Raw genomic sequence first — 27,728 nt, 5'->3', positions numbered from 1 at the left:
ATTATTTACATAAACACGTGTCACGTTTTCTCATGAGAAAGTGTGTCCAAAGTTTTGATTGGTGCTGAAGTTCTACGGGAGGCATCGCAGCACGCACGCTTCAGCACCGTTTGCTCAGGTGAGGTCTTTGTAGCCCTCCCTCGAGGGCCACGCCCTCCCCACAGGCCACGCCCCCCGCCGCAGCAGCGGAAGGGCCTCGCCTCTCACCCCGAGGGGCGCGCATACAGATGTGATGCTGCAGCGGAACTAGTGCTTGTTGACACGCCGCCCGTGGTGGTTTGCCGTGTGGAGCCTCTCTGAAGGAATAACGTGGACTCACCTCACCGCCAGGTAAGAACTCACCTGGCTCCACGGAGAAGGCGAGGAAAGGCTGCTTGTGTTTTGTAGTCGGGTGGGTTTTTGACTCCACGTTAAAACCACGAGACCTTCAGAGTGCAGATGCCGTCTATTGTTCGAAACTGTTGTAAAACAGACTAAAGTGGCCTGAGGAAGGGAACTCAGTTTAAATGATGTCTGTTTGCAACATTTATATGTATATATATATATTTATATGACGTGAAAACGTCTTTCTGACTGTGTATTGCGTTTAACTAAAAGTGACAAGCTAATGTAAAGTAACTTAGCTTTTGTAAAAATAACCACAATGCATTGCGTCAATCACTAAATACTGCCTCTAGCGGCTAATTGCTTAATCACATAGCATCATAAGTCATCTGCGTGTGTGTGTGTGTGTACACACAATACGGCCACATTTAGCTTAAGCATTTTAATGTAAATTTAAGGAGGACATGTTGTTATTAACTGTAAGATCCCCATCCAACAGCCGTTACTTGTTTATTTTGATGAATTTTACACATTCTTTCCTCTGTTCGTTCATCAGGCGACCTGCCTGCTGGGAAGGTCTTCTGATAATGTAATTTTTCTCCAAGTAACCTGAAGGCATCAAACTATTGACAGTGTTTATTAATGAATACAATCACATTCACACTGGATGTGGTCATTCTTACAAAGACGCATCAGAAAATGATAATAAAAGTGTGATTTATTGTTGTCGTCATCTGGCCGTTAGGGAGATAACTGGATACGCGTGACATGCGGTTCAAGCACGGTATGAACTTGGCAACATTTGGGCAAGCAGGTACATGTGAAACAGGAGAAAACTATAGTTATGTCACTGCTGCCGGATACCAGGCAGTCGGCAAAGCATTCAGACAGTGCAAGTTTCACTCCTGTCTAGTCACAAGGTCTGAAATATATGTTATATGTCTTACATTAAATCTAAAAATAAATTATATGACATTTATTGATACAAACCACAACGCACAGAAATTGATTGATAGGTCCGAATTAATGTGTTATAAACATTTACACTTGAGAGTTTCATTGAGCAGAAAGCACTTTTTGTCACACACATGATTGCATGTTTGTGCCGTCATTTCGCACTGAGCCCCTTTACCACACACTGGATCCTTTTTATTGTTATAATACATTTTCTGGACATCACAATTGTATTGTAGTATAATTGCTTAATACCGGACTGCTACGTCAGGCCTTTAGAATAGCTTGCATGTCGTTGACCAATGCTCATATTCACAAAGAACAAACATCAAATTTGACGTTGTTTTCTAAACATCAACTGTCTACACATCTTGAAAAACGGTCGTGGCTTTTTTAACGACCGCCCCAAATACAAATTGTACGTAATCACGAGGTCTGTATACAGATGTATAATACCGGAGAGGAAACAATTGTTTAAAACCACTGTACATACGTTGTGCCATGTGCTGTCAGGGATACACGCATTTGAGGCGTTCAGTGTGCCTTTAGTGTAGATGTTGGAGCTCTCAGCGTGATGTTTTATGGCTTCTTAAAGTGCTGCCTGTGTGTTAATGTTACAGCCTTGTGGGTGTCATTAGCCGTGTGAAGTTTAAGGTCTCTAATGGGCACCGGCCCTGGAGCACCTGTGGTCTGAGTCAGCCACACAAGACTTCTCGTGGGAAAAGGGGACACGTTGCATTTGGTGGTTCCAGGTAAATAAAAAAATTGTGAAACACCGAATGAAACTTATTCAAAAACCCAGTGAATCCTTTCACAAATGCACAACGTATTTTTCATGTGTCTTTCCTGTGCTAATTTGTTTTCCTCTAGTAATTGTAGGGTTTACGAATCAAAAAATAGTGAATAATCACACAAATTCCCCCTTTTTGTCAAACCAGCAGTGAAAAACACAGAAATAAAATCATTAAAAAGAAGAAAAAAAATTCAATAACTAATCAATTATCAAAATATGTTGTTGCCATTGTTCATTTTACATGACCGGATTATTCTGTTTTACTTTACATTCTGCTTTTTGTTTAGATTGTTTTACTAGACTTTAGGTCATTTGACCTAAACAAATGAATATGTTTGTGAAAAATCAAAGTTTTTTTGCTAATGTTTCTAGGTTCCACTGATGTCTCCTCAGCTCCTTGCTTCAGCATCATTCTCTTTCTGGCTGATGGTGTGTTTGCTGCTCGGTGTCGTCCTGCTGCTGTCCACAGGAGTCCATGGCCAAGGTGCACTGCCTCCATGACCACATGCACAAAACTTTGATAGCTACGAATAGGACATTCACTGCCAAGGATGATACACATCTGTGTGGTGTGATTGTAGTAAAAGCCGGTCTCTGTTGGTCAATATAATTTAGCTACAGGTCTACAGCTACTATGTACCACTGTTGTTACTACAGACAGAAGAAAAACAGACACAACATCACACAACTGTTCTTTATTCTATTTGGACGGAGACAAAATGCTGGCAATGCTAACTTGTTAGCAATGTAAATTGCCATAACCAGTATTGTTGCCATCGACAATCATCTATATATTGCAAGACGAGCTCGGGTGTATTTGTCCCCCCAGGAGTTTATACATTGTTGTCTACACTAGTTCCTAGTAGTCTGCGATGAATTTGCCTCAGCATATCTTAGCACGGCTCAGAACCGAGTAATGTCTCATCATTAGTCGTGTTTGGGTCTTTGTCACAGTACGGCTCTGCTCCGGTGACGCCATGTTGGCAGCTGTGCTCTTAGTTTGTTGTAATTGTTTCAGTGCAACCACACTGACACCGCTGACACTGGCTTGGTCGCCAGCACAAGAATTACTCTCAGAACCTCTGTGTGAAAGACCCCCCATGTGACGGGAGCCCCCATGTCCATTTTTGGTCAATTATGCTAATTGCCAGACGAATATCTTTTTGCAGTTTAGAGAGTTTGTTGAGTCGGACTTGAGGTACCAGTATGAGCAAAGTGTTCTGTGCTTTAGTTAATTTAGTTATTAACAAACTACTTAAGCGATCACCGATACACAAGCTGTACTTAGCAGCTGAAGTAGCTAATATGCTAATTTACGTACATGCACTCATTTAAATGGCATGTTAGAATGTGCCGTTTCTGTATTTGCTGCTTACTTTATACAAAATGTTGTCAAAAACAACACTTGGCGAGACTGAAACGGCTCATTATTTTAGTCGTGAACTGAAGAATGAGGGACACAACCAGCTGCTCATCAGTGAGCACAAAACCGGCCCCTCTCTCCGTCGGCATATCTGCCCGCCTGTGTGGAAGGGTTGTCGTTGTTGTTAGTGGGTCTGTAGGACATTGACCTCAGTCTCGGTCTGTCCTCGTCAGGCCCTTTCTGATCTGCTGCCAAGACCCTCTGGAGGACCCTCCAGAGGCCCCTGCCCCCCCCCCCCGCCCCCCCCCACACACACACACACACACACACACACACACAGACTTATGCACACGTAGTACATGCTCATCAGAGCAGAATCTGTAGAGTGCTCAGGGTCAGAAGGGATGAAGACAAAGTTCTGTGATTCATGCGGTTCCTCTTTGCCCCCCATCTTCCCCTCCATCTATCACGCTGCCACATAGTACATACTAAACCCCGACACACTGTAACTCTGTGCGGTTCCTCTGACATGACCTTCGACCCGCCGGTCCCCGACCAGCGTCCTGTTCCTGTTTCTATACAAGACGAGAGGACAGGACGTGCTTTGATGGACGATGGGGCAGCTGGAAGGAGGGACGGACGGATAGAGACATGAAAGACGCTGCTTGTTGGGAAGCCACTGCTGGAAATTATGTAGATGAAGTGGAAACAAGAGGCAGATTTGATTTGGGCAGAAGGAAGCGAGAGGAGGGAAGGAAGCTCCACAGCTTGTGTCTTTGATCTCTCAAAGAGCTGCAACATTCATGCCGTCTTCTTTCTCTTGACCCAAATCCCAAAAGAGACGGCATGCGCACGCACATATGTAATGAAGCCTTAATTTGTCTTTTTGTTTCCCTCCTTTTTTCCCTGTGAATCTCAAGGTCGTCTTAAGCTGACGGTCCTGTCTGAGGACAGACTGCAGATGAAATGGAAGGAGGCTGACGGACCCGTTCAGGGCTACAAGGTCAGAGTGAGACCCATCTCAGGTGAGACAACGCTGCTGTGTGCTGAGCGCCGGGTCCCCACGCGGCCGTGGAGGTTGTAAACCCACTCATATGTCATCTTCAGGGACTACTTTATTCTATTTGTAGTAGTTAATTACACGGAAACACACATATCCTGCAAACAATTTGATTTGCCTGTAAAATATTTGTTAATTTTAGGATTTCCGAAACATTTAGAGAAATTGACCATTTTTTGTGAAAATCCTCAGTCCAATAGAGCGTAAAGTGGAGTATGCTTTAGGGCGGGCTTACTGTGATTGACAGATCCTTGCTAACAGACATAGTCGGGTTCCTCCACATTGGAGTCATGGTAACTCTTCATCTGATGAAAAGACAGAAGGAGCCTTTCCTCTGACTGTGATCCATGAATGTGCTTCACAGTCCATGGTTTGGATAAGAACGCAGCTCCCTCTCTCCGCACCGCCTCCTTCACATCTTTCACTCTTGCTACCATTAAACTTGTTCCTTAACTTAGTTGTTTCCTTCTGTGACCCTATAACCTCCCATTCCACACTGGGCAGTTAAGCCCAGGCACGTCTGAAGGAGAGAGTCAGTAGAAGAATTCAGTCCAACACCAGGTGGAGGGTCTGCCAGAGGGGTGAGAGGATGCGAAGGTGGTGTCTATGACATTAAAAGGGGGGGAAATGCATTAAGAGCATTTCAGTGGCTGATGCAGCTAGGCATTTGTAGCTATTTTTAATTACCTTGTTATAAGACATTTAGAAATCAAGAGACAGGTTAGACAAAACGTGATTATCTTTACTTTCATATCTAATGATTTACTGGCGGTTCTAGTGTTAAACGTGCTCTTTCACAGTTGCCATGGCACCAGTCAGCTTCTCTTCACTTGCCAGCAACATTTGCTGGCAATGCACAGTGATCACAAAACCAGATGAATCAGCATTTGGGAGGGAGTTGTCTGATCATGTAAGATGGTGCAGCGGTGATCGCCTTCAGCTCAATAATGGAGAGACTAAAGCAATGATCAAAGATCTACTTCGTGAAATTGCTGGCTAACCAGTAGAAAATATGAAAGCATTTGAATGTACCATGTATGTTTAGAAAATATACACATTTAATGATGGAATTTCAATTTTTCTGACCAATTTGATCCATTAAGAAGGTTCACTCATCAGTTGTAATTGATGTTCTTTTTCAAACCCTCTTGATCACACTGCTGGTTGTGTGGTGCACTTATTTAACAATGTATGAACAAGAAAGACACTAAATATGAAGTGTGCTTATGTAAGCTGAAACTAACCAACACCAACCAAATAAATCAAGACAGCAGGGGGGTGTGTGTGGAGCCACATTCCTCTGCAGCTCCACATTGCATTCTGAGTCCGCACACCTTTTCGTGGATAAAAAAGAAATGATTTCAAGTCTTTTTTTCATCATACTACGCTCAAATATTCCATATCATTGAATAACCTTCACTAGGACTTTAAAGGATTTTTTTAATTCTTAATGTATTTTATAAATTGTGTTTTATGCATGCGATGGTTTGTTAGCATGCTGTCCTGTCTTGTCTGTCCTGCATTATGAGTTTTTAGTGATGGCAATAAACTTAAGTCAGCTCAACTCTCTTCTGCTTATTGTGTGAGAATAAAGACACAAGTTGATTTGCTCGTCCTTTCCAGAGGTGCCGCAGCCCGAGCTGATGCTGACAACCACACGGGGCCGGGCGACGGTGGCGGGACTGGACTCGAGTCAGGAGTACGCGCTCCAAGTCCTCGTGCTCAATGGGACGACAGAGAAACTCCTCGCAAAGCGGAGATTCACCAGTAAGGAAGGAGGAGGGGGGGGCTGAGAGGAGAGACAGAGGACCTTCAAGGGTTTTATTAAGGTCAAAGACAGTGTATCATCAACATAGAGCATTGTAGGTGAACAGGAATCTAATCTTAGTGTGGACATACATACTATAATGTAGAAAGGTTTATTATGGATTTGCGGGATGTTTCCCAACATTACATTTTTTAACAACATCCTTTTTGAAACATTAAGCAGTAAAAAGCAAAAGGCTGGTTTGTGCATTGAGCCAGCAGATATAGACAAAGTCGCCTAGTAGTAATGGGAAAGTAAATAGTCCAACGGGTGAGTAGTGATATTGAGATATGAATGTGTGTGCGTGTTTATGAGCAGGCTTGAACATGACTGCATTTCTAAATAGGCCATTTTACGTGATGTAGTGTAAGATTTTCATTTGATTCTGCAATCCAGACATTTTTTGGAACGCACAAAAACCAGCTGCAGTTCGTTGTGGCATTGAGGAGGAAACATGATCCAAAGTCATGATGTGATCACGACGATCAGCAGAGATAAAAAGAAATGCTGTTGACTCAGTTGGTAACTGAGATAACTGGCATCACGGCAAAGTTCCTTTGGTATGAAGTGGTGCATTTCTGACATTCTTCCTCTTTAGTACACACAAACACACACACACACACTTAGCGAGCTACTCCAGCTAGATTACAGGCTGAAATGTCAGTATGTTGCTCCTGTGGGTCTCAGCGGAACCACGCAGTCGGTTGTGGCTTTGTGCTCACTCTGTTGGATCGTATTTGTAGGACGAGCGGTTTACAGAGAGGAGAGTTTTCATTTCCGAGGAGACGGAGGACGTTTTGTTGAAGCATCACGTGTGTCCTGAGGATTAGCGTCTGCGGTGGACTAGTCAGCAGACCTGTTGTCCCTCAGGTGGTTTCCCTACGGCTCTGTGTGTGTACATCCCCCCCCACACGTTTGGCATTTGATTGTTAGACTGATTGATATCCTGTCAGGTTGCTTGCGAACCGGCTGCAAAGCGATAGTAGGTTACTGTGTCGAGGCGAGCGTGCCCGGGCAGGCCTGAGAAACATGTTCGTTTGGAGGTTTTCGACACGGACTGTCTCTCTCCAGTCTGGGAATTCCTCCCTGATGCATCACATTTCCCATTCGCCTCAACGCCCTCTGGGCCCCTTATTTCTTCCTTTTAAAATGTCACCCTTCATTTCATTCTTGACCATGTCTGTTACCTCCTGGCAAGGATTCGGCAACGGGATCTGGTGAAGCACTTACGCCAGAGGGGTAATACTACATACCGATTGTTCACCTCGCTGGTGTCAAATGGCACTGGTGCAAAAGTAATTGGAGTAGGTAATGCAATTCTTAGTTAAAACTTCTGTTGACTAAAAGATTAGTGGATTTATTCATCTGAATTTCTCCAGAAGACACTTTAAATGTTATCTTTACAGAAGTAAGTCAATACAATACAACAATAATTGACCCCACTGCACGTGGGTGAGAACACGTTCCCTACCTGGAGTAGAAAATCCATTGGTTTTCTGCTGAGAACCACGGCCTCAGATTGAGGTGCTGATCTTCATCCCAACCGCTTCATACTCGGCTGCGAGCTGCTCCAATGAGAGTTGGAGGTCACAGACCTAAGATGCCATCTGCAAAAAGCAACGGTGAGATCCGCGTTACCCTGAGCTGTAAACCCTTCTCCCCCGACTACGCCTCCGTATCCTCACCATGAAAACCACAAACATGATTGGTAACAAGGCGCAGCCCTGGCGAAGGTCAATCCCCTCCGCAAACAACTGCCGAGCACACAAACACAGCTCTCGCTTTAGGCGTACAGAGATTGGATCGTCCTTGCAAGAGTAGAGCTGCTGCGTCGTTACACAACCAGGACCGAAAACGCATTGTTCAACTATTGGCCAAACCCTCCTTTCCAGCACCTTGGGTTGGACTTAGACGGTCTTCAGTATGCCCACACTTATGAGTATGGTCACACTTGTGAGAATGGTCATATGGTCATCTTTGCAACCACGAGGAGCTGGTTGGTGGAGAGAATACTTCCTAATTGGCTTCACCGGGCAGAACTGGATCTTGCTGCCTGGTAGCAGCCATACTGGCAGTTATCTGATGAGATGCTGCTGTCACAATCTTTACCCATGCAAATTATTATATACATACACATTAATTCCTAGCTCATTTATATTTCTAAATTAAAATAAGCCTCTAGGCATGTTGATGTTTAGCATTTAATTAGCATGGGTTTGAATCTTTTATTGTGGTTGGTTACAGGTGCAGGGGAAACAGCTTGTAAATAAAATAACTATTTCTATAAAATAGTAGATGTTGGTTTAACTTTGCATAGCTTCAGTTAAAGTCTTTGCATGTGGTGTCAACCAGCTTTAACCTATAACCCTCGTCGTAAACCTAGATTTAACATGTTAACAGATGGAGAGGGGCAGTTTTTGCTCTGTAGATTGGCTGGTGAATATTCATTTATTTATTGTGGTTTATTTGCAGTTTGCTAGTATATCAAGAGTTGATCTTCACATTCCCTGCATTTTTTTGACTTTAACATGAATCAGTAGTAATGAGCCATGTGCGATTCCCTCTACTAGTGGAGGGTCTACGGGAGGAGGAAGCGATCCGCAGTGGTAGTCGAGATCAGAAGAAGAAGATGTTGCCAGGCGGTTCGGGGTCAGGAGACCTGGACGAGGCAACGGAGGCTCTGACTGGCTTGCCGACAATTCTGTATCCAGACCCCGCCACCACCATCAGCACCAGCACCACCGCAGCCCCTACAGGTGGAGCCCGCTAGTAATAACTAGATATTTAGATCTGACCCGAAAAGGCTGATCTGTGATTGAAAACAAGCCTTTCGGTTATTTGCCATGTATCTTTATATTTGTAGAGCACCATGTGCTTGACAACATGAGGCATGAAAGAACATGTTTGCCACAGGTGACGCCTTGAATATGAGTCATAAAATATACAAAATCATGATAACATCTGTTGTTACAACGAACGAAAGATTTTTTTCAATTTTTACTTTATTTTTTACAAAAGGAACCAAAACACTGCCAATGGGGAAGATCTCAATTCAATCATGAGAGCCGATATGAAACCAGATGTGAAATCTACCCTCTAAGCTAAAAGTAAACCTGGTCTGAATTGAAATCAAACATATTTATAAGATGTTGTGGCCATTTTTCAACAATGATGCCTTCCAAAAGCTCACAAGCCCCAAATCGGAATTCCTTCGGTTTAAACAAAAGCTCTCCTGTTGGACACAAATAAGCTGTTCCAGAAAGGAATCCGCCACTGTTTTACTCAGTTTAACCCTGCTCTGATGTTCCCCGGCCTCTGTCATTATAACGCTATTGGACCGGATATGTTGACAAACCCCACATATGCGCCGACAGCACACACGGGTACAGTAAGTACACTGCACTCACACACGCCTGCACTAATCGCTTTGAGACCAATACACACGCAGTAATAACAGCCCAGCACGGTGGGTGTAACACAGTAAACAAAAGCTGGAACAAGATGGAAGGAGGATAAGGAAGGTGGGCCCGGGGGATTGTAAGCAGTGGTTGATGTTTTATCTATCAGGCAGCCGCTCCTCTAAACAGTCTCTGCTTATCTAACCTCGTCCATGTGCGCATCTCCCCAGAGCCCCCGGTCCCAGAAACCCCCTCCCAGCCCCCCGACGAGGCCCAGGAGAAAACCCCCAAAGAGAAGAGGAAGCGTAAGAAGGAGAAAGAGCGGGATCGTTCTAAGGGGGAGGAGAAGGAGGAGCAGGGGACGACGCAGGGCAAAGCCCCAGAGGAGAGACCCCGGAAGGCCCCCTTCCCTACCCAGCCGGTGACAGGTAACCGCTGCTCCATGACGTAGAACTGACATTTTTTATTTCAAGGAAAAATACGATGGAACCAAATACCCTAAGCAGGAAGTTAAGCACAGTATCTTCAAGGACGTCTGCCCCCCCCGTCTTAGGCTTTAAGGAACACAAGGCTTGAGAGATGTTTGACAAGTGATGACAGTGTTTTCACGAGGGAGGGACATGACAAGGGAAGGATAATGACAGGCCGTCTCATTCGGCTGCAGGGCTCAGGTGTCCTGGTCTCTCCCTCATAATCCTAGGGAACAAACACGCATGCACAGAAACTCACACATTTTCATGTGCACATTTCAACACCTACACCTACACTTTTGCCTGCCTATAGGCATGAAGCCATCTGTTTCCTGTTTTAAATCTATACATTTAGCTTTGCAAAAATCAGATGGGTGACGACTGAAGGGAAGAAACATCACAATGTGATTTAAGTACAACGGCATGAGCAGCTAATGCAGCAACGCTGCACCAACAAGCGACTCACACGCCGATCACATGATGTGCAACTTGTTCTCGTTTTAGCATACAAGCCAATGAAACGAAATACACAACAGCAATTTCAGACAAAACAAGCTCCTCACCCGCCATGTTCCTGCAAAAAATAAGAGGACTTCCACCTGCTATAAGTGTTACTTTGCAGCCATTTGCCGGACTGTTGGACGGACCTCGTCTCATCTATTTATTGCCATTGCATGATTGAAAGGGTGCATGACGGAAATTCTTCCTCAATGTGATGCATTTGTCAGTTGTGAAGATCACTACTGGCCCCTGGGAGGGAATCCCAGCCATTTATGTGAACTATGTGTCAGAGAGGCAAACAGCTTCAGTGCTCTTTGGCCTCGGTTCAGTTCAACACTATCTGCATCATGCTTCATTTTTTATTAAGGTACGTCTCCAAGGAAACCGTTTGAGTGTGACAGCGTGGCAGCGGCCGACATCGTGTTGTTGGTGGACGGCTCCTGGAGCATCGGGCGCGCCAACTTCAGACGGGTCCGAGACTTCTTGGAGGGCCTGATGATGCCCTTCCACATCGGGCCGGACCACATTCAGATCGGTGAGGATCAGATCGGGCATTCAGGGAAGAGCAGAATATTTAAGGGGTTTACTCTAAGTGACAATGTTGATGAGGTGCAGGTATTAGCTTTGCTACAGGGGCTTTTATGGACAAATTATTTGATTTCTGCTGATTGGTCCTCTTGTGGTAAATAATTGGTGACCACATTAACGTGGCTGCTCATGGACACACCTTGATCCACAGCTTTTATAGCAATACTGGTTGTGGTTGTAAAGTGATGGCAATGGAGCATTGCTCATCGTCTGCATTGTTGGCTTGTAAATAAATGCTACATCAAGAAGCTGATTTACAGACACTCACACTGTGCTTTTTGGTTTTTAGCATCATACAACAAAATAATGAAAACATAAATCTTTCAGAATGGCCCGTGTCACAAAAAAATGAAAATACCGTAATAACTTCCCGTTAAATGCTGCGTCCTTGTCCCAGGTCTGACCCAGTACAGCGGAGACCCCCGCACTGAGTGGCAGCTCAACAGCTTCACAACTAAAGACCAGCTGTTGGAGGCAGTGAGGAATTTCAGATATAAAGGAGGAAACACTTTTACAGGTAGACGCGCATCAACAGCAACCCGATGAGTGTTTGCGTGTTCGAGCCTCAACATCTGTCTTTAGAATACACACACATGAGTTCATGTACAGCATCTGTCTCCCAGGCCAGGCGCTGCTCCATGTCATGGAGAACAACATGAGGGCCGAGGCGGGCGCCAGGTCAGGCGCGCCCGTTTTCCTGGTCTTGTTGACCGACGGGAAATCTCAGGATGACGCCATTGCTGCGGCGAACCGGCTAAAGAGCGCCGGCGTGGAGATCATCGCCGTGGGTGAGGCTGAGGAGATGCAGACTACAACCTTTAAGTCTCCTGCATTCCTGTGCTCTGTGGGACTCAACAATTTACTGTTTCATGACGTTCGGCAGTTTGTTCTAATCTCTTAGCGAGTTCCCTGCATCGTGGATGGGAATATGTTATAACTTTGTATTATTTAGGCGTAAAGAATGCCGACGAGGCCGAGCTGAGACAAGTGGCATCGGAGCCGGTGGATCTGAACGTCTACAATGTCAACGACTTCCCCCTGCTCATCAAACTGGTGGGCCGGCTAGTTCACATCCTGTGTGGGAGGATAGAGGACCGTGGCATCTCAAAACGTAAATATCCATCTCTTTAGGTATCTGCCTCCCTGCCTTCTTCTCACACACCAACTTTCATCATTTCATCACTCAGCACTCACTATAGGGGCAATTCACAACTTTGTAGTGCTGTCCGAATGGACATTGAGGTTTATTATACTTTGGTGAAAAGTAGTCTACAAACGAAAAATGGAAGATGCACAAAAATTGAGAGAGCAGCGCAATTTAACTAATATACTTGTTGTGCGCAGAGCATCACAACACAAACACCCACAAAGTACTTTGTATTCATTAGTTTGGCAGAATAAAGCTTTAACGTCCAGTAGACTGTGCCCTGCATTACTGATGACCAGCGGGAACTTAAATTCACTCTCAGCATGTTGCTGCGGGGAAACCCAACCACAAAAGCTTAAAATGCGTATTAATCCGAGGCAGCATCTGTGTATTTATCATCATCTAGGCTACTTGAATCTCTGCAATAATTGCTCCGGGGGAATTAACAATTTTGCCGATAAGTTATTTCTATACGAATTTACATATAACTGGCTGAAAAGTGAGTAGGGAATGAGTGAATGCCTTCGGAAACAGCCGGGCCTTTGTTTTAATGCCAGGCATCAAATTGTAAACATGTTGTTGAGTCCGAGTCTGCCGATTCCCTCAGGAATGGAGCCCGGGCCCACGGCTGACCCGTACCTCTCCCACCCCGGTCCCACCGACCTCCGCTTCTCTGAACTGGGCTCCAGAGAAGTCCAGCTTCACTGGACCAATCCCACCAAGCCAGTGCGGCAGCACCGAGTGGTCTACCACAGCGCCGAGGGTCAGACTCCACAGGAGGTCAGAACGCCACCTCCCCTCTTGTCAATTATTACCTCCAGCGGCCTCTATATTTTACATCGTATGCAAATTTGGGGAGAAATGTGGTTAATTGCTAAAGGCAAACATAAAACGAAGGAGCAAAAAGAAAAGGGTAAAAAAAATGTGTGGTCCCGTACGGGAAGGGAATACAAACACATATTAATTAATACACAATTTACATATTAGTATTATAATGGAAAAATACAAGTGTTATGTGCATGTTTGCGTCTGATCTCAAGTGGTTCTTTATATCCAGGTGGTGTTGGCCGGCTCAGAGTCCACTGTGCTGCTGCAAGGCCTCTCCTCTCAGACGCTGTACCACGTGTCCATCTTCCCCGTGTATGAAGACACTGTTGGCCTGGCGCTCAGAGGAACTGTCACCACACGTGAGACCGACACCACTGCTGAGTATTATACTTCAGGAGATTCATTTGTCTGTTCACACATACTTGTGTTGTTAAACGTCTCTGTGACAAACGGGCACCTGCAGTCAAGGTCGAACTGATTAGAATTTGGAGGTCAAAGGTCAAATAAGTTCCAGAAATGTGTGAAAGACATGAATGTAAATGGAAAAATAAGAAGGCAGTAATTTTACTTTTGTCTCCAATTCTGAACAAATTCTATGAAAAGACCAAAACCAACAATGACTTTATGCTGCTAACAAGTTGTTTATATATAAAATTCTGTTATATCGAGCTCCATTTTAGTTTAAAAACCCACAGCACCTTTCATGCAAATACGACAGCACAGGCACTAGCCAATCAGATCGCGCTTATGCTCACGTCCAAAGCGCGAAGCTCAAAAATAAAAGATGGCGATCCAAACTCTGTAGAATAGGGGGTCTCTGCTCCATCTCGCCACCAGCATATTGAATGCACAATGTGTCACGAGGAGAGACATGCTACATAGTAAATCACAGAGATATACACGTTTACACGTTACTCTCTCCTCATCCCTCGCTCAGTGCCCCTCACCATCCCCACCGACCTGGAGGTGACCCCTTCCTCCTTCAGCACGCTGAGGGTGAGTTGGGGCTCAGCGCCCGGTGCAACACAGTACATGATCCTGTACTCGGCCCTCAACCACGGGGAGCCGGATGACGCCAAGGAGGTGAGGAGCGGACCTCTTTATTATGTGTGTGTGCCTTTAGGGGAGAGTGATGGGGCGGTACCTGTGCTGCCACTTTGCACCGTGTTAAAAAAAACACAAAACATAATTCTTCTCTAACATCAAGTCAAATTATTTACATTGCTTTTTGTTTTTTATAGACTTTGTAACTTCTTAAAAAATAAAAACCTAAATGCGCCATATAATAATGTTGTATAAGTATTTCTCTCAACTCCTCCCGTCCATGTCTCCGACGTATACAAAGAGCCACGGTCATCTCAAATGTGGATTATGCACTTCATTCTACTTCTTTGATACTGATTAACAGAAGCGCTGCTGGCCTGTTTCCCACGAGATGCACATGTACGGTGAGAACTGGTACCAGACGCTTGTTTCTGTGTCGCTGCAGGAGAAGTTCAGTGCAGAACAGACGGGAGGGGTGGAGCTGGCAGGGTTACTGCCGGCGACCGACTACTCCGTCACCCTCTATGCTCTGTATGACGAGGACCCCAGCGACCCCGTCACTGCTGTGGCCACCACATGTAGGACCCTCCCCTAAGCTTTTCTGCCCCCCCCCCCGACTCATGTCCTCCGTCCTACTCCACCTTTTTCTGAGAGTCCTACAGAGCTTCCTTACTCGCTGTCATCCCCTTCCGTCAACAAAGGAATCACTTCAACACGCCAACAAATCATTTGTCTTTCTCCACATTTATTGTCTTCTTTCCTCCCTTTATATTTTACCTTCAACCCCACCCACCAGTACACGTCCCACCGCCAGTGAGCGTTCAGTTCCCGATGGTCACGCACAGTATGCTGAGGGTGAGCTGGGTGCCCGGAGCTGTGGATGTCCCCGGCCACAGAATCACCTACAGCACCAACCACGGCAGCGACGTCAAGCAGGTGAACTCTGCGGTGTCGCGTCACAAGAGTCCTGGTTCCAAAACCACGTCCCCATCTAATCCTCCCCAGAGGATTACAGTAATGCAGCTAGACAGACGTAGTGCAGGGACACACAAACCAGCGTGTTACACCTTTTCCTGTATCCTCCAAATACTTCTAAATAATATATATTATTATATAGGAATAATAAACTAAATGAAAAAAATAGATGAATAACTGGATGAACAACTTTAAATGATAATTACATTAAAAACTTCTGCATCTCACGCTGACATGTTTCTGGGTTTTATATTTAACTATTCATCGAATGGAGTCAATTTACATGCACATTTTGAGGTTTTATTGTCCAGAGGTTTATTGTCTCGAGGTTTTTCCTCTGCCAGACCGACAGCCGATGGCTCGTAGATCCCTGCAGTCAAGTCAAAGTTAGTCATTCATATCAAATCTCTTTCCAGGTGGAGGTAGCTGGACTGAACTCAGTGGTGGTGCAGAACCTCTCGTCACTCTCCAGATATCTGGTATCAGTCCAGTCTCACTACCCTCTGGGCCTGTCGGCAGCACTCACCAGTAACGTCACCACACGTAAGGCACACACACACACACACACACACGGGTCCCGGGTGCTTTAATGCATCGTTGGACGTTACAAAACAAGCCTTATGTAACAGCACCACAGAGAGAACAAACATTGAGATGAATGTGAATGAAGACACAGCCCATCTAAAGTCTTTCTGTTTTTCCTCTCCTGACACGTTTTCCCTCTCTCCTAGTGAAGGTGCCTTCCCCATCAGACTTCAGGGTGTCCAATTTCTCGGGCAGTGACATCACCGTGCGCTGGGAGTCTGCAGCCGATGACGTCGTCTCTTACCTCATCAAGTGGATCTCCCTAAGCGGAGGAGACCTGAGACAGGTGGGGGAGGATTCAAGGACGAGGTTGGGCGGAGATTGTGTCATAATGATAAACATGGAGTACATGGATTTTCTTTCTGTTCTAGCTGAGGACGGGAGGCGAGAGCGAAGGGGCGATCCTGGAGGGTGTGGAGGACGATAAGGAATACCAGATCTCTTTGTCTGCACTTTATGGCGATGGAGCTCAGAGCGAAGCTGTGGCCACACGCTACAGCACCTGTGAGTCGCACACACCTAAGAGATGAGAATGATCATTAATATTCTCTACTGCTGATGTAGAAGGACATCACCTACAGGAAGGTTCCAGTCCAGTCGCCAACAGCAGCAGTATTGCTAATGTCACAGAAATCACTTTGAATCCTCAATCAGTATCTTGCAGATGGTCTGGTTTGTATTTATTTTTAATTTAATATTGTCAGATAGGTTGTGGACCATCCCACGATGTTGTTGCGTCTATTGTATTTTGTAACACAATGACAGGAAAGCAGCAGATGCAAAATAATAAATGGGTAGTGATAAAAAGTCATTACTTGCTATCAAAAAATCAAACGTGCTACTTGTCGTGTTACGCTATTACTTTGGCTTGCTGACTGCCGTTTTCAAAGTGCCACGTCACCATGTACATCGCTCCTGTGGGTCGCGTTTGAGATCTGCTGAAAGGCGAACTTCCTCCAACGCTCCCAGTTTTTGGTTTTTGGTTTGCACCACATGTGCTGCCCATGTAACATGTCACATGTAAGCTGGCTCACTGATGCTTTCTCCAGAAATGCTTGGAGGTTTCTTTCAAGCCACCCTCCAATACAGGTTTTATGCAAAGTAACTCAACTCTGTGGCTCCTTCAAAGTGATTTGTTGACTCGTGTGTCTCTTTTATTTCTTGTATTTGGTCCCTGCAGTGTCTGGCGGGGGCCCATCCAGAATATTGGTTACCGAGGAGACGGCCGTCAGCTTGGTGGTCAGCTGGGTTCCTCCGAACGCTCACGTGCTCCAGTACCGCGTGTCCTACACTGCGCTGACTGCAGCCGAGACCCAGGACAGCACCGTGAGTGGCCGTGATCCCGTCTCTGATCCTGATGGACAGGACAGTTTAAGAAAAAACAAAAACAGAAAAGGGCTGAGCTGGCCCATCCGTGTGTGGACACACGGACGTTTTACCTTGAAAAGCTTGACCCTGACGGGTGGGTTTTGTTGTCGGCAGGTCGTGGTCCCGGGTGCTGAGAAGCGGGTGACGCTGGAGTCGTTACAGCCAGATACTCGGTACAGCATCCTGGTGACCGCTGAGTACCGCAACAGAGAGGGAGGCAGTGGTTCTGCTCAGGGAAAAACCGGTGAGTGATGCACACTGAAAGAATACACGCATACTACTTCATGCTACTATTAGGTTTCACTCGCAAGTCAAAATGTCCCACCATTTCTGAGGGAAAGTCCTGAAGTCCAATGTGCAATGAGGTTGTTCATCTTTCTGTTTATTGTCTCTCCCTTTCACCTGTTTCTCTCTCTCTCTCTCTCTCTCTCTCTCTCTCTCTCTCCCTCCCTCCCTAGCAAGTCTGCGGGTGAGCAGTGTGAGTGTGGTCCGGTCAGACCACTCCAGTATCTGTGTGTCTTGGAGGCCCGTGTCTGCTGTCGATGGATATCGTATCGTCATCCAGTCAGTCAAAGGTAACTCACAGTGAGAACCTGCAGTAAATGTGGTCACACCGACATGATTATTCAGGAGAGACGGAGAGGAGATTGTTATGTTCCCTGCTAGCGTCCGGCAACATAACAGAAAACAAACGCGAGGGACAATAAGGAACGTAGCAGCCAATAGTAAAGAATTTATTGTTCTTAAACAGCAGCCAAAATTTGGAGAAGCGAGCACCGGAGAACTGCAGAGCAACGCCACGGCGTTTTGAAACGCTGTCTCACTATCAACAGACCGTGCAAAACCGGTGGTGTTACGAAGCAGATTAGGAAGCGGCAACACAACATCAGAAAAGTTCCGACAAAAACTACGGTAGTAACCGGCCAAGCTTAGGAACCGGCGCATCTCACGCTTGGTTTTGGGAGTCGGAAAATCAACAATGGCCTCAATCTTGGCCTCCACAGGGCGGACCTGACCTTGGCCAACTCGGATGAGGATGAGTGTAGAACTATGTCGTCTAGATACACCTCACAATTCTGCAGGCCAACTAAAACCTTACTCATCAGGCGCTGGAAACTGGCTGGTCCAAGTCCAAAAGCCGTGACTGATAAAAAAAAATACTCCTCCATGATGCCGCCATGGTGTTTCTGCAACATCTCTCTTCATTTCTTAAATAGGATTTCATTGGTTTGCAACAGAAACATGTCATACATTTAATCATATCTAAAGCATGTATAAAATCATGGAGAGGAAATAATAAATGTGAAATGATGCTTCCTCTCAGTTGCACACCAAAGCTTTCTACTGTATCCTCTTGCATACACACAACATTATACGGACAACCGACTTCAACTTTTCAACACAGTTGAGTTCAAACCTACAAATAGCCGTATGAAGGCGGAAGAGAAACTTATGAGTTCATTATAAAGATAATTGTTCCCTCGGGGGTAACCAAGGCGACTCCCCGAGCTACCTTTCAGAAAAGGACCTTTCAGAACAACAGAGAGAGCGTAATTACCTCAATTAGCTTGAACTGTAAGTAGTTTAGCGTCACCTCCTCTGAGGAAAGCTATGAGGACATTCTCTTTATTCCATATATTATTCTGTATATATTCTCTCCATCACTATACACTATACATTGTCTTTTCCACTCCTGGTTAGATGCCAAACTGGATTTTGTTGTCCTAGTACCTGAACTCTTTGCACTGACAATAAAGTATAGTATTTGATTGATTTTAACAATTGAAGCATTGTGTGTGTGTGTGTGTGTGTGTGTGTGTGTGTGTGCGTGTGTGCGCGCGTGCGCGCGTTGTGTATAGACAAGCAAGCAAAGGAAGAGGCGGTGGATGAGTCCAGCAGCAGTCAGTGCTTCACTGATCTGGAACCAGAGACTCTGTATCGCATCAGCGTGCACTCTCTTCTGGGCTCAGCAGAGGGCGCCGCCGTCTCCATTCTCCATCCAACAGGTCGGGTGCTATCGCAGTCATACCGATAATACGTTAACAAAACACCCTACAAACGTAAAATGTGTAAATAAATGATTGCATGGTTGTTTTCCATTTGAAGGTAATGCATTGATACCAAATCTCGATAAGGGATCGGTAGACAAATATTTATGAAAAACATTCCTGTTGTTTGTGAAATGTGTCACGGTTGGATTTCCTTTTACAGCCACAGCTCCCGCAAGAATCCCCATCCACCCCCGGATGTACCCCGTCCACAACGAAGGTATGCTGCCTCACGTCGCAGTTATATTCCACTGCAGAAATGAGCGATTAGCTCAAGCGTTCTTTCCATCCTGTGGGCACTTGTTATATTCTCAGAAATTCCCAGGGGGGTAATTAACACGACTCCTGCTGTTCTGAGGACGGCATTAGTTTTTTTTATTTCTTTCATCCTCTTATACAGAAAAGTATAAGCAAGCAAGACTAAAAATACTGAATGTGTTGTTTTCAAACACTTGTTACGACATTTTCTGTTTTGTGTCAAAGTCATTTTGGAATACTAATAAACAGTTTGACATTTGACCTTCCAGTTATTCACCTTCAACAAAATGTATTTCTCTATCTTCTGCCTTTTAATTTTAAGTTGAATGACTAAATACGTTTCATCTTGGCATAGTTCAAGATGACAAGTTCATGGCATACGTGTCATGATTTAGTAGTAAATCATGTAGTAATAATGAAAGTAAAACCTTAGCAGTTCTTCCCCTGGGACATGCTTGTGGTGGACATGGAGCTTATTTTTGTTTCTCTGCCACGTTCATAATGATTGTACTGCCCTTTTTGTGTTACAGTCTGCCCCGAAGTCACCATCAGAAACAGCTTTGTAAAAGGTGAGAAAAGCACAGAAAAAATGTGAAGCTAACGGGCTCATTTAAAAAAGATCGACGCATCACATTTAGAGCACTGAGAATCTGTCGCCACGTTGTCCTAAAACGAACCCCGTGTTGTTCATCCTCTCAGGATTTGACATGATGGAAGCCTTCGGCCTGACCGAGACGGCCCACTCGTCTGTGGAGGGCGTCGCGGCCGAGCCCTTCGCGTTCAACGACCTCCCCACGTACACTCTGTACAGAGACGTCCAGCTGACACAGAGCACCAGGTGAGATCACCTCTCCCGCCGCTTTCACTTCGCTCTCTGCTTCTTCTCGCTTCTCTTCTGCGTTATGAAACAGCCTCACTTTAATTCTTATACGTGTAGCAAAGCGCCGAGGGTCAGATGCAAACGCCGCGACAGACCCCGTTACTCTCGCTGCTTCTCGTGAGCTCCGCTGAAATCATAATCTTATTTACCGAGTGCAACGACCTCACTCACTGCAGCGTCATTTTGAATATCCAGAATATTATTAAGAAATCAGGATCAGGAATCAGGAAACATTTTATTAGAATAAAAGTGTCAATAACATATTGATTATACATCTATTGTGGCGTGAAGGCGACACAGAAAGAGACTGAAAAACAGTCCAAATATACATTTTTATTGAAATACAATAATTGGTGTAAACTACCAATAAACATATAAATAATTTGTTTGTGAAGGCTACCAGTACATTTGTCTTACACTTTTCTAGGCTCAGACTTGGTGCAGGACAGATATTTGATGCTTGGGACTCACTTGGAATACAGAAAAGGGAAAGAAGTCCTTTAGCTAGTTGCTTTCGCTTTGTCCCTGTCAGTGTCCCTCTGACTCGTCCTGAATATGTTTCCAAGCGCAGGATTCTCTTTGGCCATGTTGCTGTTGGCTTTTGTAACAGTTCTTGTTACTAGTTGGCCAGAGGGGATCCACTGGATCATAACAGCCTGATGGTGTTTGATACTTGATCCAGGAGAGCCTCTCGCCTGATATCACCTCAAGACACTCGATTCAGAGCAAATCATAACAGCACATGAATGCATGTTTACTGCATCTTTAAATGACTTAAAAGGATCACTTTTCCTCTCCGCCTCCCAGGTTCATCCACCCTGCAGGTTTCTCGCCTGAACACACCATCAGCATCGGCTTCCGCATGCTGCAGGAGACTCCCCGGGAGCCCTTCGCCCTCTGGCAGCTCACCGACAACGACTTCCAGCCCAAGATGGGAGTGGTGCTCGACCGTGAGTGACGTCTCTGCATCCCTCCTCCTCCCAAACCGCAACCAACTTCCTCCGTCCAATCGTTCCCCGGGATGTTTATTTGTCATTTGTCATAAAATAATAATCTTCATTGTTTTTTTTAACCCTACTGAACATTCTCACTTTCCTCATTTTGTGGATCAGCAGCTTTTCTTTCTCTGTAATGTAATAATAAGCTGAGTATGTGTTGGATGTTGCGGGAAAGAAAATGTTATTTTGAGAAGCTCAATCACTTTGTTGTAGGACTCCACAATGCCAAACATACATGCTATACAGATTCTTATTCTTATTGTCAACAAATCCTATTTTTAACAGTTGGGCAACAAATGGTAAAACAGGAGGGAACTTTTGTGTGAGTAAGATTTAAGCAGACCATCATGTTGCGATGTTGTGTTCTCAACAGCAACCACCAAACACCTGGTGTACTTCAGTCTGGACTACAGGGGAGAAGTGCAGGAACTGACCTTTGACCAGCAGCAGGTTCACCGGCTGTTCTATGGCAGTTTCCACAAGGTATTTCCACCAGCTACCTTGTCATCTGCATGTGCTCTCCAATAAGAATGAATGCCAGGACGTGTAATAATAGGGCAATAATCTCAGCAGCTGTCCCAAGACGGACTACATGTGATAAAGACTGCTAAGGAGACTCTAGTGTTATAGGGAACACTAAGAGAGCCATGTCCGGCTGTGTGTGCCTGGGGAAATGTTTGGGGGGAAAAAGGGATCTCGCTGATTTGTTCTTTCTCCTTAACGCTCGTCTAGGAGACCGTTAAGGTACTTAAAAAACGTTGAGGCCGGTGGTAACACAAAGAGTAATGCTAGGAGCCACCAGGGGGAGCCCTGCCCAGTCAATCTCACTACATGGTTGTGACATAACATCTGGTGATTGGCAGGTGCACCTGTCGGTCAGCCAGGTGAGTGTGTCCTTGTCCGTGGACTGCCAGCGCGTGGGGGAGAGGCCTGCCCGCCCTCTAGGCAGCCTGCCCACCGACGGCTTTGAGATGCTGGGAAAACTGGTGAAGACCAGAGGACCCAATAGTGGATCCGCACCGGTACGTCTTATTCTGTTCTATTAGACACATAAAAGAAGATTCTCCTGCTCTGTGCTCATCCTGTGCCGTGTGTTCCTCGTCGTTTGTAGTTCCAGCTGCAGTCCTTTGAGATCGTCTGCAACACGTCGTGGGCTTCAGAGGACACCTGCTGTGACCTGCCAGGGGTGGTCAGTCCGTCTCCATCTCACCTTAATTATTCACCTCTACCGCGGCGGATGCACAATGACAATAGATGCTGTGTTTCAACACATTTGTATTTTTAAGTTATTAGCATAAAAGTAGATGAGAGAGAGAGAATGCAAAACAGAAAACCCAACAATGAATATGTGCAAACCTCAAATAACCTTGAGTTTTAAAGGGTCCTGAATACATGAATATAGAAAATGTGTTTTCCCAATGAGGATTTCGGTAGAAACCCGTTACTAAAGATCTGGAGCTGGTCACCTGGCTGTGTGCTTTTGCTCCACAACCTTCTCAAACTCTTTAATTCATTCATCTTTAATGTCAAGACATGGGCCTCTATTGAGGACAGAGCTCGGGGAGAACATTGAGTGTAACACCCATGCTGCTACGGACCGTAAATAATGTGACAGCTATCTGGAGACTGGAAGTACAATGATCTGAGAGCTGACTTAAAAGGTTTCCACTAATTAGCTCTAGTTGTTATATTGAAAATAATAATATATCTAAAAACTGTTACGCATACCTAAAATAGCCTGTACCCAAACTTCTTCTCACACAATCATATTGCTGTCCTCACCTTTCTATCGTACAATAGTAAGAAATAGGAGAGCACAGTAAACACGCGTGTGACTTGGTGCCTTTGCTCTCCGTGTGTGCCAGAGAGATGAGGAGAGCTGCCCCGTCCCGGCCTACACCTGCACCTGCTCCTCCGACGTCCCCGGAGCCCCCGGCTCCCCTGGACCCATCGTACGTCACTTTCATGTGCGCCCCAGTTGTTTGGTGACGGGTTGGCGGTAATTGTTGAATTCTTGGCTTCTTCCCTCAGGGGAAGCCAGGTCCTCGGGGTGAGAAAGGGGTGAAGGGAGAGCCGGGACAAAAGGTGAGGTGGAGATACTTCTTTAGACTGACTAAGATTTAGAAATTGAGCGTTGAAGTCAACTGCAAAGCTGGAACTACAGCAAGCACATGTTTACAGTATAGTTTGGTTAGTTTTAGAATTGAGCACCAGATGCGCTCACTTTAGTGTTGTAGGGAACACTAAGCGGTCCATAGGGGGCTTTCAGGGGAAGAGTAAGAAAAGAAAAAGAATACATCGCCCCCCCCCCCCCCCCCCCCCCCCCCACCCAGATTGATCCATCCATAACAACACAATCACAACAGCAACACTGTCCACACATGTGTGATCTGGGGATTTCACAGTCAAATCGGGTGGTTGTTGTCCTGTTTTGGTCTGAGGGCCCCCCTTGCAGCTTCAAGTGGCTTTTCTTGTGTTTCAGGGGGAGGTGGGTCCTGCAGGAAAGCCTGGCTTTGAAGGAGGTCTTGGACCCCTGGGCAGCACGGGGCCCCGGGGCATGGCCGTGCAGGGTAAAGCGGTGAGTGACCTTCTTGGCTTTGAATACGTGCCGAGTGTTATTAACCGCGCTCTTATGGACTCTATCTGGTAAGCTGTGTCCAAAGTTTGAGTTTTCTTATTTTCCTTTTTAGGGTCCGCCTGGTGCACGAGGGGAAAAGGGAGATCCCGGGCGACCAGGGGTTCAGGTGAGTCTGAACTAAGGCACCAAAATGAAAAGATGGCAGACGGAAGACTTTTACTGTACTGTGGTGTTTAAACCCATTCATCTGCCTCTCGACCTCTCTGCAGGGTTTACCAGGACCTCCGGGTGCAGCAGGAGAGGTGGGGATTCCAGGCCCTCAGGTGAGCTGCTTGATCTCAGAACAGCACCTGTCCGCCGTGATTCCCTCCCCCCCGTCACTTTTCATTTGTCCTTATCCGTCTGCAATGTGTGTACACAGGGCATTCGGGGGCTTGAAGGAAACATCGGTGGACCAGGCCTCACTGGCCCCCGGGTGAGATTGGATTTCATTTGTGTGGAATTCTGACTTTGGTGTCACTGTCGGGTCAGAATCTGACTGTGACAAGCATTTTGGTCCATGACAAAGAATTTGAAAAACAGTCCTCTCAATGGCCCTGAGGTGTATGGACACGTACTGATTAGGAGTAAACCGTGTCCATTTCGGTTATTTGAGCTTTCCTCTGGCGCCGCCCGCAGGCCAAACGCCAGCATTACTGGACCCACAGTGAAATGGATAAGTCCAATATTCCCATCGGCTCGGAAGCTCAGGAAACGGCTTCTTAGAGTTATTTTTTTCCGTTTGTCGATCTGCTCCATACATCATCCATCTGTATGTATTTTGCAGGGTTTCCAGGGAATGCCCGGACACCCGGGGCCTTTAGGGGACAGAGGCTTCTCAGGACCGGCGGGACCTACGGTAAGACCAGAGGGATAAATCCTTCCCGTCTTCACAGTGGTTGTAGTTGGTAATCATCTTCATACGGGTGTATCTGTTGCTTCGCAGGGTTTGCCTGGAGCTAAAGGGGAGCGAGGAGAGAAGGTGGGTTATAGAAATAATTGTAAGATACTACAGGGGGTTACATTTTCTTTCACTGTTTCTGGTCTGTGTGGAATTACATTTCCCAATATAATGTGAGCCTTGTTTAAACCGGCTGGGTCTTAACAGGGGGAGCCTCAGTCCATGGCCATGATCTACCAACTGGTCACACAGGCCTGTGAGCAACTGGTGCATAGTAAGTTCTCCGCTCAGCCACGACTGACATCTGCATATTCGACCCGCTCATCATGGCATTCAAACAGGACGCAAACATTGTTTTAATCCAGAGTTGTGTGTGTTTTTCAGAGGAGGTGTTGAAACTTGACTTGTTCATTAACGAGATGAGTCGAAAGCCTGCTCCCATAGAGGAGCCTGTGGGGCCCCCCGGGGAACCTGGTATTCCAGGGCCGAGGGGCCCACCGGGCCCCAGAGGCACCCAGGGGCGTGTCGGCCTGAGGGGGACCACTGGCAGGGGTGGATATCCTGGAGAACAGGGTAAGACTCTATTTTGACGTTTAATGACTTGAAAAAAATCCAACCTGATTCTCCTTGTTTGTTCAGAAACTGTAAAAAGAAAGTCTGAATTCATCAGATTTTGAGGCTCCAGTGAAATATTACTGTAACCTTTCACAATGCCGATTCGTCTCTTCTCTCTCCATAGGAAGAAGAGGTTTGCCCGGGGGCAAAGGGGACGCAGGGCCCAATGTCCAGGGGCCCATAGGGGTCAAAGGATTTGCAGGTACTTCTCTCCGAGTCATTTGAATGTACCACTGCAATATAATCGCCAGCGCACAACCCTGTACTGATGTGTGCATTACGTGTGTCTGCAGGTCCTCCAGGGGAGTCCAAGCTGGGCAGCTTAGGTCCCAAAGGAGCAGATGGTAAAGCAGGCGCCCCAGGGACCGCCGGACCCCCTGGACAGCCGGGCGAGGGCGGACCACCGGGTGTGTGCGACAGCAGTGGAGGCTGCCAACGGGTTCCCCCGCAAACAGGTTAGCCACCAGCAAAGCTCTCGTTAAGATGTGATGGTCCAGCAGGAGATAAGAGCAGTGGAGGGGTTGAGAAGTTCTGAGAGGAAACTGAGAGGAAAGAGCTAACAAGTGAGGGTGAATAAAACGATAATTGTTTCAGATGAAAGTGAGATGAGACGAAGCTCTGCATTGCTGAGGGTCAACTCGGGGGATAAAACCGACCACTTCAAGCATTTGTTAAAGCAGCTTTTGGGTTATGGTCATTTGAGTGGTTAAAATGTGGCTTATTATCATAACCATGTGTTTGCTGAAAGCATGTGTCTGATGTGTCCTCGGTTTATTGTCACTACAGTATGAAAGTGGTCTTACACGTTCTCTCCTACTCTCTTTGGGTGTGCTTTCTTCACACAGAAGACCCGTATTATGGCTACCAGCCCTGAGCGACTAGCAACAAGCAGGCAGCGACGCTGAAGGGACTGACGTCGCTTTAAAATGACTATATTTCTTTCTTTGGAGCTGAATGGCCGCGCAGGAATGGAGCTGAAACTAAAGAGCAGATCTGAAGAGGTTTGCTGGGATGAACTTGCCACTGACTGACGCTGAAGCCTCACAAGCTTCCTGGTGAATAAAGGAAACAGTAGTGTTACTATTTTCTTTGACTGAGAAATGAACCAAGAATAAGTAGGAAGCTCTCTGATATAGAATAGTGTTTTGACAAACAGCATCATAAAGGGACTATTTTCTCAACGGCATCAGTCAAGTGCTGTCTTATACACTATAATCGCACTGAAACCTTTTTTCACTATTTTTATGTATTCATGCACTGTATCAATCCCATGTCGTTTAGCCATCCGGGTTTCATTTCTACATGTTTTATTTGCCATGCTAACCTTAACTGCCTCAATGAGAATGAAAAGGTATTATCCATGGTGTAAAGGCTTCATTTTTTTCCATGGTATAAAATACACTGTGAGAATGTTCCCTGTCTTGTGTCTAATAATGTTTTTAATTGTATTCACTGTGTACATTTATTCATTAATGATATTTTATACAATAACTTTTTTTTATTGAAAAATCATGTTTACATTTGGCTGTGTGTGTGTGTGTGTGTGTGTGTGTGTGCGCGCGCACGCGTGTGTGTGTGTGTGTGCTGTTAATAAAAATGCATTATTTGTCTAATGAAGTGTGTTTATTACTTTAAGTCGTTTAACCTGGATACTAGACACGACACTTTAGTGCAGGTTAATTTTTGCAGTTTATGTTGCTAAAGTGTCCCTAAGCAGGACTATGACCTGACTGACGTCCAACATCCCTCTGTAGGGCAACAGAAATTAATAGCAGAAAATAATAATAATGTCATAATTCTTTGTCGGAACGGCGGCGACAAGAGAATTGTTCCCCGTGGTCTCTATTTTGTAAGAGCACACTGGAAGTTCCGGGCCTCGTTAAGTTTCCCTCAACGGCACACTCTGTTTCCGGTTTTGTACTATTTTTGTTTATTTTTCAAAATAAAAACCATGTTAAGTCTGGAATCTGTGAAGACATGCTCAACATGCTAGTTTTAGTAGTTTTAAGTTTAGTTTCTTGGGCATCGGTGGGTAATGTTTTCTATCATCATGTTTAGAGATCAAATAATTTTAGTATCGGTGTGAAATTAATATTACGACTCACTGCAATTACTTGAGGTGACAAAAATAGCTAATTATGCACCGTAATTGTGTTTTGTTTATTTGATGTGTCACTATTGCTGTACATAAGATTCATTATGAAAA

General features: G+C 45.6%; 1 protein-coding gene across 2 annotated transcripts; it reads left to right on the top strand.

The window, feature by feature from the left end:
• The first annotated feature begins 190 nt into the window (after positions 1-190).
• On the top strand, positions 191-27,135 carry col20a1 (collagen type XX alpha 1 chain). Of its 2 annotated transcripts, XM_040192735.2 has the most exons (43): positions 209-330; positions 1,899-2,030; positions 2,444-2,555; positions 4,355-4,459; positions 6,118-6,261; positions 8,872-9,057; positions 9,930-10,127; positions 11,038-11,205; positions 11,656-11,775; positions 11,882-12,046; positions 12,211-12,369; positions 13,013-13,185; positions 13,463-13,592; positions 14,171-14,316; positions 14,723-14,855; positions 15,074-15,213; positions 15,669-15,795; positions 15,984-16,123; positions 16,209-16,341; positions 17,018-17,163; positions 17,320-17,449; positions 17,664-17,780; positions 19,065-19,211; positions 19,417-19,473; positions 20,042-20,080; positions 20,211-20,349; positions 21,199-21,341; positions 21,763-21,872; positions 22,253-22,411; positions 22,501-22,578; positions 23,255-23,341; positions 23,421-23,474; positions 23,872-23,967; positions 24,080-24,133; positions 24,237-24,290; positions 24,389-24,442; positions 24,794-24,865; positions 24,953-24,988; positions 25,115-25,181; positions 25,292-25,480; positions 25,647-25,724; positions 25,816-25,977; positions 26,368-27,135. In XM_040192735.2, exons 3-43 carry the CDS (start codon positions 2,453-2,455, stop codon positions 26,394-26,396), a joined length of 4,767 nt encoding a protein of 1,588 aa, XP_040048669.2. In that variant the 5' UTR covers positions 209-330; positions 1,899-2,030; positions 2,444-2,452; the 3' UTR covers positions 26,397-27,135. The 2 variants fall into 2 exon arrangements, with proteins under 2 accessions (XP_040048668.2, XP_040048669.2); XM_040192734.2 differs by lacking the exon at positions 1,899-2,030 and having other exon boundaries at positions 191-330.
• The last annotated feature ends 593 nt before the right edge of the window (positions 27,136-27,728 follow it).

Source organism: Gasterosteus aculeatus, chromosome 2 (genome assembly GCF_964276395.1).
Source record: "Gasterosteus aculeatus chromosome 2, fGasAcu3.hap1.1, whole genome shotgun sequence".
NCBI classification, from domain to species: Eukaryota; Metazoa; Chordata; class Actinopteri; order Perciformes; family Gasterosteidae; genus Gasterosteus; species Gasterosteus aculeatus.
The sequence above is the reverse complement of the archived record's forward strand: the minus strand, read 5'-3'. Positions and strand labels throughout refer to the sequence as shown.

What these genes read in the sequence shown, in the direction of transcription:
- col20a1 (XM_040192734.2), top strand. Translation starts at nt 2,453, where the DNA reads ATGTCTCCTCAGCTCCTTGCTTCAGCATCATTCTCTTTCTGGCTGATG. An exon ending in GTACCCCGTCCACAACGAAG is followed by an intron (nt 19,474 to 20,041) that starts GTATGCTGCCTC and finishes TTTGTGTTACAG; the next exon opens with TCTGCCCCGAAGTCACCATC. An exon ending in TGGCCGTGCAGGGTAAAGCG is followed by an intron (nt 23,968 to 24,079) that starts GTGAGTGACCTT and finishes TTTCCTTTTTAG; the next exon opens with GGTCCGCCTGGTGCACGAGG.